The 11755-nt window shown below is 47.1% G+C and overlaps 1 protein-coding gene across 1 annotated transcript; it reads left to right on the top strand.

Annotated features, from left to right (window-relative positions):
• The first annotated feature begins 4538 nt into the window (after positions 1-4538).
• On the top strand, positions 4539-11184 carry DCK (deoxycytidine kinase). Its single transcript, XM_054291562.1, has 7 exons — positions 4539-4608; positions 5276-5394; positions 5805-5998; positions 6631-6778; positions 7657-7772; positions 8233-8332; positions 9968-11184. Exons 1-7 carry the CDS (start codon positions 4539-4541, stop codon positions 9992-9994), a joined length of 774 nt encoding a protein of 257 aa, XP_054147537.1. The 3' UTR covers positions 9995-11184.
• Positions 11185-11755: the final 571 nt, after the last annotated feature.

The following is an 11755-nucleotide window of genomic DNA, read 5'->3' as shown; positions in this document are numbered from 1 at the left end:
TTTTTTTAGAGATGAATATAGAATTTTTCAAAGCTAGATTACTTCTTAGGAAGAAAAGCAAAGTGCTCGCTAAAGCGAAACAGTGAAGGTGGTGTCAAAATTACACAGGCCTTGTGCTTAGCAAGCAGTTCCATGCCTGTGCCATGGCACTTGGCACAGCTGCTTTTATTTTCTTAGCAGGAGAGCATCAGTTGGGTCAGCCAGCTTGTTAAGTTCCCCTAGCATTGCCAAATGAACAGGTAGTTTGCACAAATACAATTAGGGAAAATATTCCCTAGAAAAAATTGCACTGGGATAGTAGTAATAATAATAAGGAAAACCTGGCTTGAAAAATAACTGCTGGAAAGGTGTTTTTAAGTTAGGAATGCAAAGCCTGGCTCTGAGGAGGGGCTCTGGTGGCCAATGTTTGCTGTTGGAGGAAATGTGTCTTGGAGGGGAGAAAATTCCTGGGGCTGCTTTGGAGTCTTGTTACTGGGATGGTGTTCTCCCCTGTTTAAAACCACTGCCCATCTTGAGGGAGCTCCAGCTGTTGGGAAAAGCAGCAGGAGCAGGGGAGGGAGGCCAAGGTAAGCACATGGCAGAGAGGTTGAGCTTCTGTTTTGCACACCTTGGCTCGACCAAAACCGCTGAGTAAAGACGGAGCTGGCGTGCAGGAGCCTGCAGGAGAGGTGAGTGGCCATTGGCATGGGCAGCAGGGAACAGCTGAGCACAGAAGTGACTCACTTGGGAGCTGCTGGGCTCCAGTGAGGGATCCTGATGTTCTGGCTTTTCCTGTGCCACCATCCGCACGACAGCGTCAGAGCCACCCGTCTCCCAAATCCAAACTGCTCCGTTTGGACACAGAGTAAGCAAGGCAGGAGCTCCCAGGTGCTAAACAGGGGATGCCCCCCATTTCAGGGTGGCTCCTTGGTTTGGTGTCCTGTGTCAGCAAGCAGCAGAAAGGATGAAGGTGTAGAAATGAGGGTTTGTGTGGACTTGGCAGTGCAGGGGTTCATGTTCCTGGCACACTTGTGCCCTAGGAGGGCTTAGTTCTTGTTGTTCTTGTTGTTGCAGCTTTTTTCTTTTGAACAGCCAGTTCTAGAAATCCAGAGGCATCTGCTGCAGTTCAGCTCATCAGAATTGGAATGTATCAAAATGAGTCCTAGGTGGATAGTGTTTTTTTAATTCAATATCTGGCAGTAGAAAGTCTTTGACCAAATAGTTTCTAGGCACGTAATAAAAGCTTGGAGATCATGATTTGCCTGACAGCTGTATGAACACATTGCTTAATTCCACAACACTTGAAAAGAACATCATTGAGGACGTGTTTGCAGTGGTGGGGATTTAGGTCCCCGTGCTGTTTCTTTTTGCAGCTTTTCATTGTTGTTTTGCTTCTGAAAGCTGTGGGACCAGAAGTTGACGTGTGTTTACACTCTTGGAGTAAGGGCACATGGAAATGCCACTCAAAGGAACCTGGATCGAGTGAATGTGTTTATAAAATAGTGCATTGATGGGAGGAAAAGGAGGGGCCACCCCCTGCCCCTCCACATTAACCCCAGAGAGGCCAACCCTGCTCTGCTCCAGGCCTCCACTTTGGACTTTGAGGGGTGAGGAGCGCTCGGGCACAAACCTCCCAGCTTTGGTCACGGGGAGCAGAAAGTGCCGGCAGGGTTGAACCAGGCTGTGCTTCCAGTGCTGCCTCAGGCCCTCCAGTCTGGTGGGGTCCCCAATTCCTGTGCTTTGTGGTGCTCTGCTGCTCCCAGCACGTTGCATCTTGTTGGGCCTTTGGGTGGTGGCTCCTCCCTGGAGCTGGGCAGGGGCGAAGGGCCGAGCCCAGGGAGACCAGTCAGGGGTGGATGGATATAGGATGTGTGTCCAAGTCTTTCCAGTCCCAGTCAGGGATACAAGTTACTCCAGCAAAGAGGAACCAAGCCACCGCCTTCTGCTGCTGCAGGTGGCTGAGGGGACAAAAGAGGTTCTGAGGGGCAGGCAGCCCATCTGCAAGTATCCAGTTTCTTTTCCTGCTTACTATGCAATGTAGAGCTTTGAACTTCTGCTTTTCTGTGGAGATGGAGAGGAGCAGTGCCCTTACTCAGTCCTTGGGAACTGAGCCCTCTCCCAGTGTCCCTGACCCTCAGTAACCAGGTAAGGACACCTATTTGCTGCTATGGACTCAACTTACCTTTCAGATTGTTCCTTTCTATTTCTCATCCCTCTTCCTTTCTCCCGGGTCACCAGACACAGTTCTGCTATAAATACATCCTTATGGACAGCTGTGTTTTTCCTTGCTGCCCTCTCCTCCTCCTCTCCTGCCTGCCAGAGTGCTGTTCCTGTACATAACTCCCCTTTAGGTTGGATTAGCTGAGGAGCTGCAGCACCAGCAGAGATTCCTTGATTTTTTTTTTCCCCCACTCAAGTATTCCCTTCTGCACCAGATCTCGTTTCCTTCACTGCTGGTAGCAGTTGTCTCTTTTCCAGTCCTTCACTCCTGAAACCACTGGCAGTTTTATGGATGCCCATCCTTTTTTCCTGGATATCTTCTCTTTTAACACGAGACTAACTTTGGTGATTTTCAGTGTTAAACCTCCTTCTTCCCCCGCTTTCCTTACGGTTTCCTCTTGCCAGGTTCAGTTTGCAGCCTAGGAAAATACCCAGTTACCTTATTTTGTCGGGAGAACCGATTCCCCAGATTGTTCATAGAATATTGTATTTTTCGGGGAGATTAATTTTTTATAGCCACTGAACTATACTCATTATTTTTGTACGTTTGCAACTTGGGGACAATTTTTCCGAGCCGTGTCGCGGAGGGGACGTTTGTTGTCGTGGCTGTTGGGAGTGCTGTGCTTGTGTGGTGCAGGGGCACATGCCCTGGGAGAGAGAGAAGGATGCAATAAAAAGATTTCCATGAAAACCAACGAGGTTGGAGTAAAAATGAGTGAGGCTTCAGTAAAAGGCCATTTTTGAAGGTAAAAAAAGAGAAATTAATTCTGAAAGCGACACTAACCTTTCCTCCTCCTTGAGAATCCTGAAACATGTGGGACAAAACTCAGTGTAATGTGTAAAATGCAAGGAGAGAACCCTTACTGTGAGCTAACTGTGCCAATACCGCTTCAGTTTGTAGTCACTGATGGAGATTTCAGTTCTGAATGAAAACAGCTTCTGATTCAAAAAGAATAAGTTGAATGTCTGAAAACCCGCACCGTGTTTATTTGAGAGTTGTAAATAATGTATACAGATGGTTGTATGTGATGGGGCAAAATATTTAAATCCTAGGGTTTTTTTTTTTCAATAAGAAACTGAAGGCTGTTTATAAGAGAAAATAAATAGCTATGTTTGACCATGACTGTCTTTATTTCCTTCTCCTCAGTGGTATCCTCCTTGGAAATAGATTTTTCCCCTCCCCTCTGCATTGGACACATGTGACCAGGACACACCCAAGGGTGCTGTTGGCTGGTTGGTGCCACAGGAGGTGCAGGGTGCAGCAGACTCCACTTTTGGCCCTGCCCAGCAGCACAGGGCCATAACTGCCTTGCTGCTGGCACCCATCCCTTTGGCTCAGGGTTTTTTCCCCATTTACCTCAGTTCTCTTTGGGTTTGGTGTCTGTTTGGGAGGTTTTAGGCTTTGATAGAATCCCACATTGGTTTGGTTTGGTTTGGAAGGGACCTTACAGCCCATTCCATTCCAGCCTCTGCCATGTGCAGGGATGTAGGGGGATAGAATATAAGTAAATAAAGATAGTATAGAAAGTAATCTTATCCCCTAAAGAGTTGCAGCCGGGTTAATTATTAAAGATTAGGAGCAGGCCTGACTTTAACAGGCCACAGCTGTTGCCAATAATAAGGAGAGTGTTATAAAAGAGTGGGTTGGTTGGTTGAGCGGATCTGGAGTCGGTTGCTGTGAGAAGAAGGAAGAGTCAGCGCTTAGAGGAGCTGCCTACCAGAAACATCAAGGAGGTACCAAACTAGCGATGTGGAACCCTTGCAGTGTAATGGCAATAGAACTCTTGCAATATAATGACAACAAGGGGACAGCTCCCACTATTCCCAGGCTGCTCCAGGCCCTGTCAGGCCTGGCCTTGGGCACTTCCAGGGATCAAGGGGCAGCCACAGCTGCTCTGGGCACCCTGTGCCAGGGCCTGCCTTCCTGAAGTAAAGAATTCCAGCCTGAAGCAAAGATCTCCTTCCTGAAGTTGGCTATGTCTTCCCAATGATTTTCGGTAACAGCCCCCTAAGTTCAAGTGCCGGCGATGTCCTTAGAGCCAGCTCTCGTGCCAGTGCCAGGCCATTCCCGGAGGGGTTTGGAAGGCATTCGGTGACCGGCGGGTGCCTTTGTTCCCCTTTCCCGTTCCCTTCGTCCCCGCGCGCTGGCAGCGCGAGCAGCTCCTGGCGCCACCGATGCGCTCCGCTGCGGGCGCGAACCGATGACGTCAGCGGCAGCCCCGGCCAAATTTAAAGGCGGCGCGCGCCAAATTTGAAGGCGGCGCGCGCGGGTCCGCGTCCGGCTCTCGCGCCCCCTCAGGCCTCGTCTCGCGGCCCCTCAGGCGCCCCCTGAGGCCGCCATGGCCACCCCGCCCAAGCGCGGCAGGCCCGACGGCCGCATCAAGAAGGTCGCCGTGGAGGGCAACATCGGTGAGTCGGCGCCTCCCGCCTGCGCGGGGAAAGGGATATGGGGAACGGGGAGTTGGCGAGGGCTGGAGGGAGAGGCGGCTTCCGCGGCGCTCGGTGCTTTCGGCTGTGTCCGGGAGAGGCTCAGCTCTGAGGACTCCTCACCCCTGCCTGCCTCCTTCCTGTCTTTTTTCTTTCCTCCCTTCCGCTTCTTCCTTACCTCTTCCCTTCCATCCCTCATTCCCCTCTTTGCCCTTTTCCCACTTTACCCCTTTTTTTCTCCCCCTTTCCCTTGTCTGAGGGCTTCCACTACGGCAGAGCGGGGCAACAGGGAAATTTAAAAAGCTTTCTATTAGAGTTTTTTAACTGGTAAGGTTTTCCCCACGTCTTTCCCGTTTGTGGTGCGAAGCACCCAGAATCACGGAATTTCCCGAGCTGGGAGGGTTCCATAAGGATCTCTGAATCCCGCTCCTGGCCCTGCACCGCACACCTCAAAGTATCACCAGGTGCCTCTTGTCAAACCTGTTTAAATTCAGATAAAGAAAAACCCTGTTGCTCCATTAACTGGTCTGCCTCATGGTGGGTGTGGGAGAGTGGTTTACGGAGGTGCAAGGCAGAGTTGAACACTACTTAAATAACACTGCTGTGGGTGGTTTCTCACTGAAGTTGTTCCTGGATACTTCTCCTACAGCTGCAGGGAAATCCACCTTTGTGAACATTCTGAAACAAGCCAATGAGGAGTGGGAAGTGGTTCCCGAGCCTGTAGCTAGATGGTGCAATGTCCAGCAAAGCTCTGGAGACGACTATGAGGTAAAAGAGGGGAAAAAGAAGTCAAACGAATCTCTGATGTCAGCACACCAGCGTGTCCAACGGAGTGGGTGTTTTTCAGACTCTGTGTGATAGCAACACTTTTGCTGATTGCTTTTACAAGGTCTGAGTTCCTCTTGGATGTAATATCTGAAAGTAGTAGCTGCTGCTCACTTGGTGTTAAGGTGGGATTTTTATTATTTTTTTTACTGTAATTCCATTGGCAATCCAGCCACGACTTCCCGTGCAGGTGGCTTTTGAGGGACCGGAGATCTTTGTTAGACCTGGCAAAGAGCAGGGTGCATTTTGGTGAGCTCGGTGTGAAACTGACCGGGCACACGTTGCTGCTGCCTTCTGCTCGGCTGCGTTTCCCAGGATCAGGCAGCAGTGTGCTTGTTTTCCCCTGGGCCCAGGAGCTGAGCACGTCGCAGCGGAGTGGCGGGAACGTGCTGCGCATGATGTACGAGAAGCCGGAGCGCTGGGCCTTCACCTTCCAGACGTACGCGTGCCTCAGCAGGATCCGGGCGCAGCTCGGCGCCCTGGACCGCAAGCTTGACAGCGCCCAGAACCCCGTGGTGTTCTTCGAGCGCTCCGTCTACAGCGACAGGTACGTGGGGCTGCAGCCCTCCAGGGGAAATTCTCCCAAGTCAAATCCCTTCCCAAGGTTGGAAGGGAGCTCTGCAGTCCGAACCCCCAACCAAGGAAGGGTCTCCCTGAGCAGGTGGCAGAGGAGCGCATCCATGTGCTTGAAATGCTTCCAGAGGGAGACTCGGTGACCTCTGTAAGCAGCTGTGCTGCTGCTTGGCTACCCTCGTTTCTTGTGTTGAGGTGGAACTCCTCTTGCTTTAGTTTATGGTGAACAGGAAAATATCTAAATAAATGCCCCATCCTGTGTTTCTGGATTCAGAAGGTGAAACCTGATAACTGTATCCCATCCCATAGTCCTCAGGTGCTCCCCCTGTTGTAATATATTGCAAAAATTAGTGTGTTTTAATTTATTGTAAATAAATCACCCGGTGTACAAGCCAGCTGTGTTCTGTGGGTTATTCCTGCAAACGTTGGTGGTCTTCATGCACACAACTCCAGGAGGACAATACCAGCTGTTTATTCCACTCCAGGGGATCCTCAGAGATGCTGCAGTGTGACCACTCAACTTCTTCTCCAGTTACTGTATTTGGGGCAAACCGGGGGATTCCTGTGTCTGAGGAAATTTTGTTTCCATCTCTTCAATGTCCACAGGTACATCTTTGCTGCTAATTTGTACGAGTCTGACTGCATGAATGAGACTGAGTGGACAATTTACCAGGACTGGCACGACTGGATGAACAAACAGTTTGGCTCAAGGCTGGCACTGGATGGGATCATTTATCTCCGAGCCACTCCTGAGGTGAGGGGTATGAATGTGACAGCACCTAAACCACTCTGTGTTCCTGGCCTTGCCCCTCATGGGTAGAGCTCAGCTCAGGCTGTGCTTTGCCCCTGGAGGCTGCAGTGCTTGAGCTGTGACTAGGTCTGGAAGTACTTAAAAAAAGGTTCTTTCGAATGTAGACTGTGTGTATTAGTCAGCTGTGATGGTAATGATCTTCTCATTTTAAAACCAGAATACATGAGAACAGTAAACCAGAAAATACCGCTGGAATAAAGCAAGCGGCTGCAGGAAAGTACAAAATCCCTGTAGGAATAGCTGTTACATCGGGATTATAGCTGTACAGGGAATGGATACAATAGTTTCCAGTGATGGTAGAGCTGATGTGAGGATGCTCTCTGACGCCCCTACACCTGCGGAGCTGGAGCTAAGCCAGGTGAAAGCCCACCCTGTGTGCGAGGCCTTATGACCCTGCTTTGATCTTGGGCCATCCACTATTTGTTTAAAAGGAGAGAACAAAATACCTCCTTTGAGAGTGAAATTAGCTTGAACAAGAGAAAAACATGAGATTAAAAGAGCTCTAATGAACTTACAGATCACTTTGATATTTCCTTGCTTCCAGCTTCCATGCCTTCAGTTTTGTTATGGTTGGAAAAAACTGGAATGTAACACGCGGAAGTAACTCTGAGGGCTTTTTGGTTTTGTATTTAAGAAAAGAATGTATATTTAAACAACAAAGTACAACATTTAAACAGTTTTGGCTTGTTGAGGCTTTAGGTGTGCTCAGGATGGGAACAAATGATTTTAAACATTTGATTATTTTTAACTTGGATATTTCTGTGTTCTTTGCATGCAATACAGCAATTTATTTATTTTTATTTACTGTCTTTTGCCTTTAGAAATGCTTGAATAGGATTTACTTGCGTGGAAGAGATGAAGAACAAGAAATCCCCATTGAATATCTGGAGAAGCTTCACTACAAGCATGAAAGTTGGCTCCAGCACAGGACACTGCGGTAGGGTTTGCTGAGTGGTTCCTTGACGATGGGTAAATCTTTGTAAGGGTGTTCTGTGGGGCTTTTTCCACCAGTGAAACTTCTGCTTCTCTTATGATGTGAAAATCTGAACTGCAGGCACATTTCTATCAGTGTTTCCTTAGGAGTAGTGTCTTTCCAGCACGTTCATAATTGCAGCATGCTCCAAGTTCTCTTCACGCAGAGCTCTGAGCAGCAGAGGCTTCAGCTGAGCTGGCTGTAGCACACAGAGTGCAGTTATTCCATTCGGTGCTGGGGGAGCACAATGTCTGTGAATCACTGCTGTATCCCAGGAGCCATGCTGCAAATTCAGAATTCCTGGCTGCAATTTATCGTTGCAGTTCTTGGGGGATTCTTAATAATGGAAATGCTGACAGGGATTTGACTGCTCTCTGCTTTATCTCCAGCTGTTAATATTTGCTTTGTTCCTCTCCCAATACAGAACAGATTTTGACTATCTACAGGAAATTCCGATTTTAACGCTCGATGTTAACGAAGACTTCAAAGGCAAAAAGGACGAATATGATGACATGATTGAAAAGGTAAAATTTCACAGGCAGCACAAACTGATGATTCACATTGCTCTAGAAATACACTTTACACTCTGATCATCCTGCTAAAATATCTAAGTCACAGAGTTCCACTCAGGTAAGGAAGAGCTTAACAGCCTATGGCAACACTTATTTTAAAGCTAGGACAAACCTTTATCATTTAACTGCTCAGGTGTTCGGTACTTGAATCCCAGTGGGAGTCAAGCAAGGACAACTTGACTTTGATCTGGGTAGCTGCAATGGCTTACAGACCTCAGCAGTGGTTTGCACATGTTTTTCCATTCTTCAGAAATTATGTGTTCCTTCACAAGAAAAGCAGCTTTGTCCTTTGATCTCCATTGACCCACCCAGGAGTGGAAGTGTTCACCTGATTAAAACCAGTCTTCCTGGTTGAGCTTGTTAATTGATGGAATGACCAGAGATGGCAGCTGTGGAGGGAGCCTGCTTCCCATCTGCATAAGATAAGGCCCAGCTTGGGCAACTTAGTATGGATTTTGCAGGACTTTTCTCTGGCGTAGCCATCAGGTTATCTGGCAACAGCCTATGCCCTGTGTTGGTCCTGTTTTTTGGCATTTCCTAAATGGAGCCAGGGAAGAGGTACACTTGATGAGGCTGGGTACATCGGGCTTTGCTGTGTGCTGTGTGGGGACACCCCTGTGTTCCTTCTTCTTCCCTCTGTTGTGATGCTCATCCTGAGACTGTGCCTGGTGTGTAAATCCTGACGGGGTTTTTCATGCAGGATTACTGGTGCTACTCTGAAGCAGAGCTTGGCTTTCTTGTGGTGCCTTTCAAGTTAGTCTTGGCACAGTTACATGTTCCCTTCTCTACAGGAAGGGATTTGACCTCTTCTTTTTTTCCTCACCTCTTTGAGCCCTGACTTGGGAAGGGAAGGGTCACAGTCGGAGAGTGTGATCCAAGATCTGTTTCCATTTCACATCAAGAATTTGGACAGAATATTTACAGATGGGCTTTGTGTAGAAGAGCCTTTGCCAAAAGAATAGCATCATGTCCTCTAGAAAAGAATTCCTTTTGTGGAGTAGCCTGGCTTGAGTGGGCAGAGGAAAATGCTCCCATCCCAGCCGAGTTCCTGGGATGTTCCTGAAACTTAAAGGCAGGAGTTGTGAGCTTGGCATTGATCTCCAGTATTGGATTTTCTCCGAGCAGCATGGTTTAGGTAGGTATTGCTTCATTATTTCTTTGCCAGACTCAGGTTCCAGGGGACATCCTGGATAGGTGCCCATGGTTGTTCAGCACTGTCACATCCAGCTGGTGTGCAGGCAGTGGGTGTGACTCCATGGTTTCCAAATAACAGCTCTTTTGAGGTGGCTGTTATTCTCCTCCTGTCTGGGTGACACCTACTTGTAATGCAGTCCTTTGGGACAGAGGGCTCTAGTTCAGGACTGCAGGAGGGGTGAGCATCATCCCATCATCCCTGCATCTGCTAAATTACAGGTACCATGTCTGGAAATGGTCTTGGTGGACAGGTAATGGCTGAGCCAGAGCTGCTTTTTCCCTGTTTCTTTAGGTTGTAGCAAAACATAAAGCAGAGGAGAGGTGAATACACTTGCTACTTATTTCTGTTGATAAACACTTAGTGTGATTGACAATATTTGTTTATCTTTGCAGGTCAAGGAATTTTTGAGCACGTTGTAATCCTCTTTGAAGTGCAGACAGTCAAACCATTCCAAACTTCTGTGTGATTCCAAGTGCAGCTTCTTCCTTCTTTTATAGGAGGCCTCTGGAGAGGCAAGACTCAGTCCTGGTGATTTGGTTGTGAGGAACAAATAAACTTTGGGAATAGGGGAATTATTAAATAAATGGGTACGTCTGTTCAGTATTATGTGAAGTGACATGCACAGATTCTGAAGAGACAGGGATTCTAAGCATTGCCAAATGCTATGCCAGTTTTTGATCAGACCAATGAGTTGTAGAGTATTTTGTAGGTGTTTTTAATTTATTTTGTGTCCAACTACTGTTTAATTTTGAAGAAGGTAGCTGGTTTTTAGATCTCTCCATTGTTTTTTTAGCTGCATGGATTTGTAATTTCTTGTTCCCAGGAAGTAAAAGGTAAAAACCATTTTTGCTGCTGAGGGCATTTTATGATAACCTAGAATTTTATGGTTTAAGGTACACAAAAATGTTTCCTGATGCTTTTCATAGAAGTTCTTTGTAGAATACACTGAATTAAAGCCAAATGTGACTGAAATTCCCTATATGGCAAATGAATTTTTGTATCTACTTCTGTTATGCACTGCAAACTAGGATATTTGAGGCTTTTTGTTTTACCAATTTTTATTAGCTTTTCCAAAAAGAGTGTTGTGTGTGTTGCTGGTCAGTCCTTTTCTCCTGGAGAGGAATGTGTTTGCTTGCTAGGCCCTGCACTGGGCAGAAGGGCGTTTTGCAAATGGCCTCCATCTGTAAATGACGTGTTGCTGAACCATCCCATAATCGCATTAGGGATGTGAGAGGTGGCTTCCTGCCTTTGTTCCAGCTGCTCCATGTGTTCACTGAGCCTTCTGGGTACTTATCCCAGATCCTGCACTGTTGGAAGTGGGTTTTTCAGTCTCACCTGCTTGGAGTAAGGCGTGGAGACCTGTGTGGAGTAGCTGCTGCCTGAGCCTCTTGTTCCAGGTGCAGAAAACAAACTTCAGGTTGCCCATCTCAAGTGCTGGGTTTTGTGAGCTGCCTTGTTCTGCTTTGAACACTTCTGAGTGCACATTCAGCTTTTGAAGGCAAAATTTTTTTGTAAAGCTTTTTATTGTCTACTGTGGTGCTTCTGCTACCTGCTTGCTGGAGATGAGATTTGTTCCTTTATGGCTGGAGTTGTGCTGGTATTCCCTAACCACTGGCTGAAAAATAAAAGTGATTGGAAAGACTTTTTTTTGTTGCTTAATAGCATTGGCTTCTTGTCTCATGAAAGAAGTAATACTGTGGATTGCTTGTTTGTAATACTGGTACAATAGGTGTATTTGTTGTAAAAAAGTTTTCAATTTTACTCAATTTCTGCGAAACTGACTTCACTTTTTTTTTTCACGTGTGGGAAATGAACTCATGGGACGGAGACACAGGATTACATAAAAGTGCATCGTGTGTGTGACGGTGCTCAGTACAAGAGCGTTGTGTAGTATTTATGTTGTATGGAAACTAGCAGTAGTCTGGCAGAAAATCTTTTGCAGGACTTGAAGGTTGCACAGTAAAAGGAAAGATTTTGAGATCTTTGCTCCAGAAAGGAAGTGAGGTGGAATGGATGAAGATTCAATTCAGATTTACTTGACATACATAGTACAAGCTTTTAAAGCATTCTTGGCAAGAGTCTGAACAGTAACAACTTATTTTGACTAACAGTGCAATTATTTCTACAGTTTCAGCTGTCAAAATTATGGATTTAATTACAGGAATTGGAATGACAGTGCT

The sequence above is a fragment of the Melozone crissalis genome, unplaced genomic scaffold (genome assembly GCF_028551555.1).
Source record: "Melozone crissalis strain CALT ecotype California unplaced genomic scaffold, PUWL_Pcris_2 ptg000006l_1, whole genome shotgun sequence".
In the NCBI taxonomy this organism is placed as follows: Eukaryota; Metazoa; Chordata; class Aves; order Passeriformes; family Passerellidae; genus Melozone; species Melozone crissalis.
This window is presented reverse-complemented; position numbering and strand designations above follow the sequence as displayed.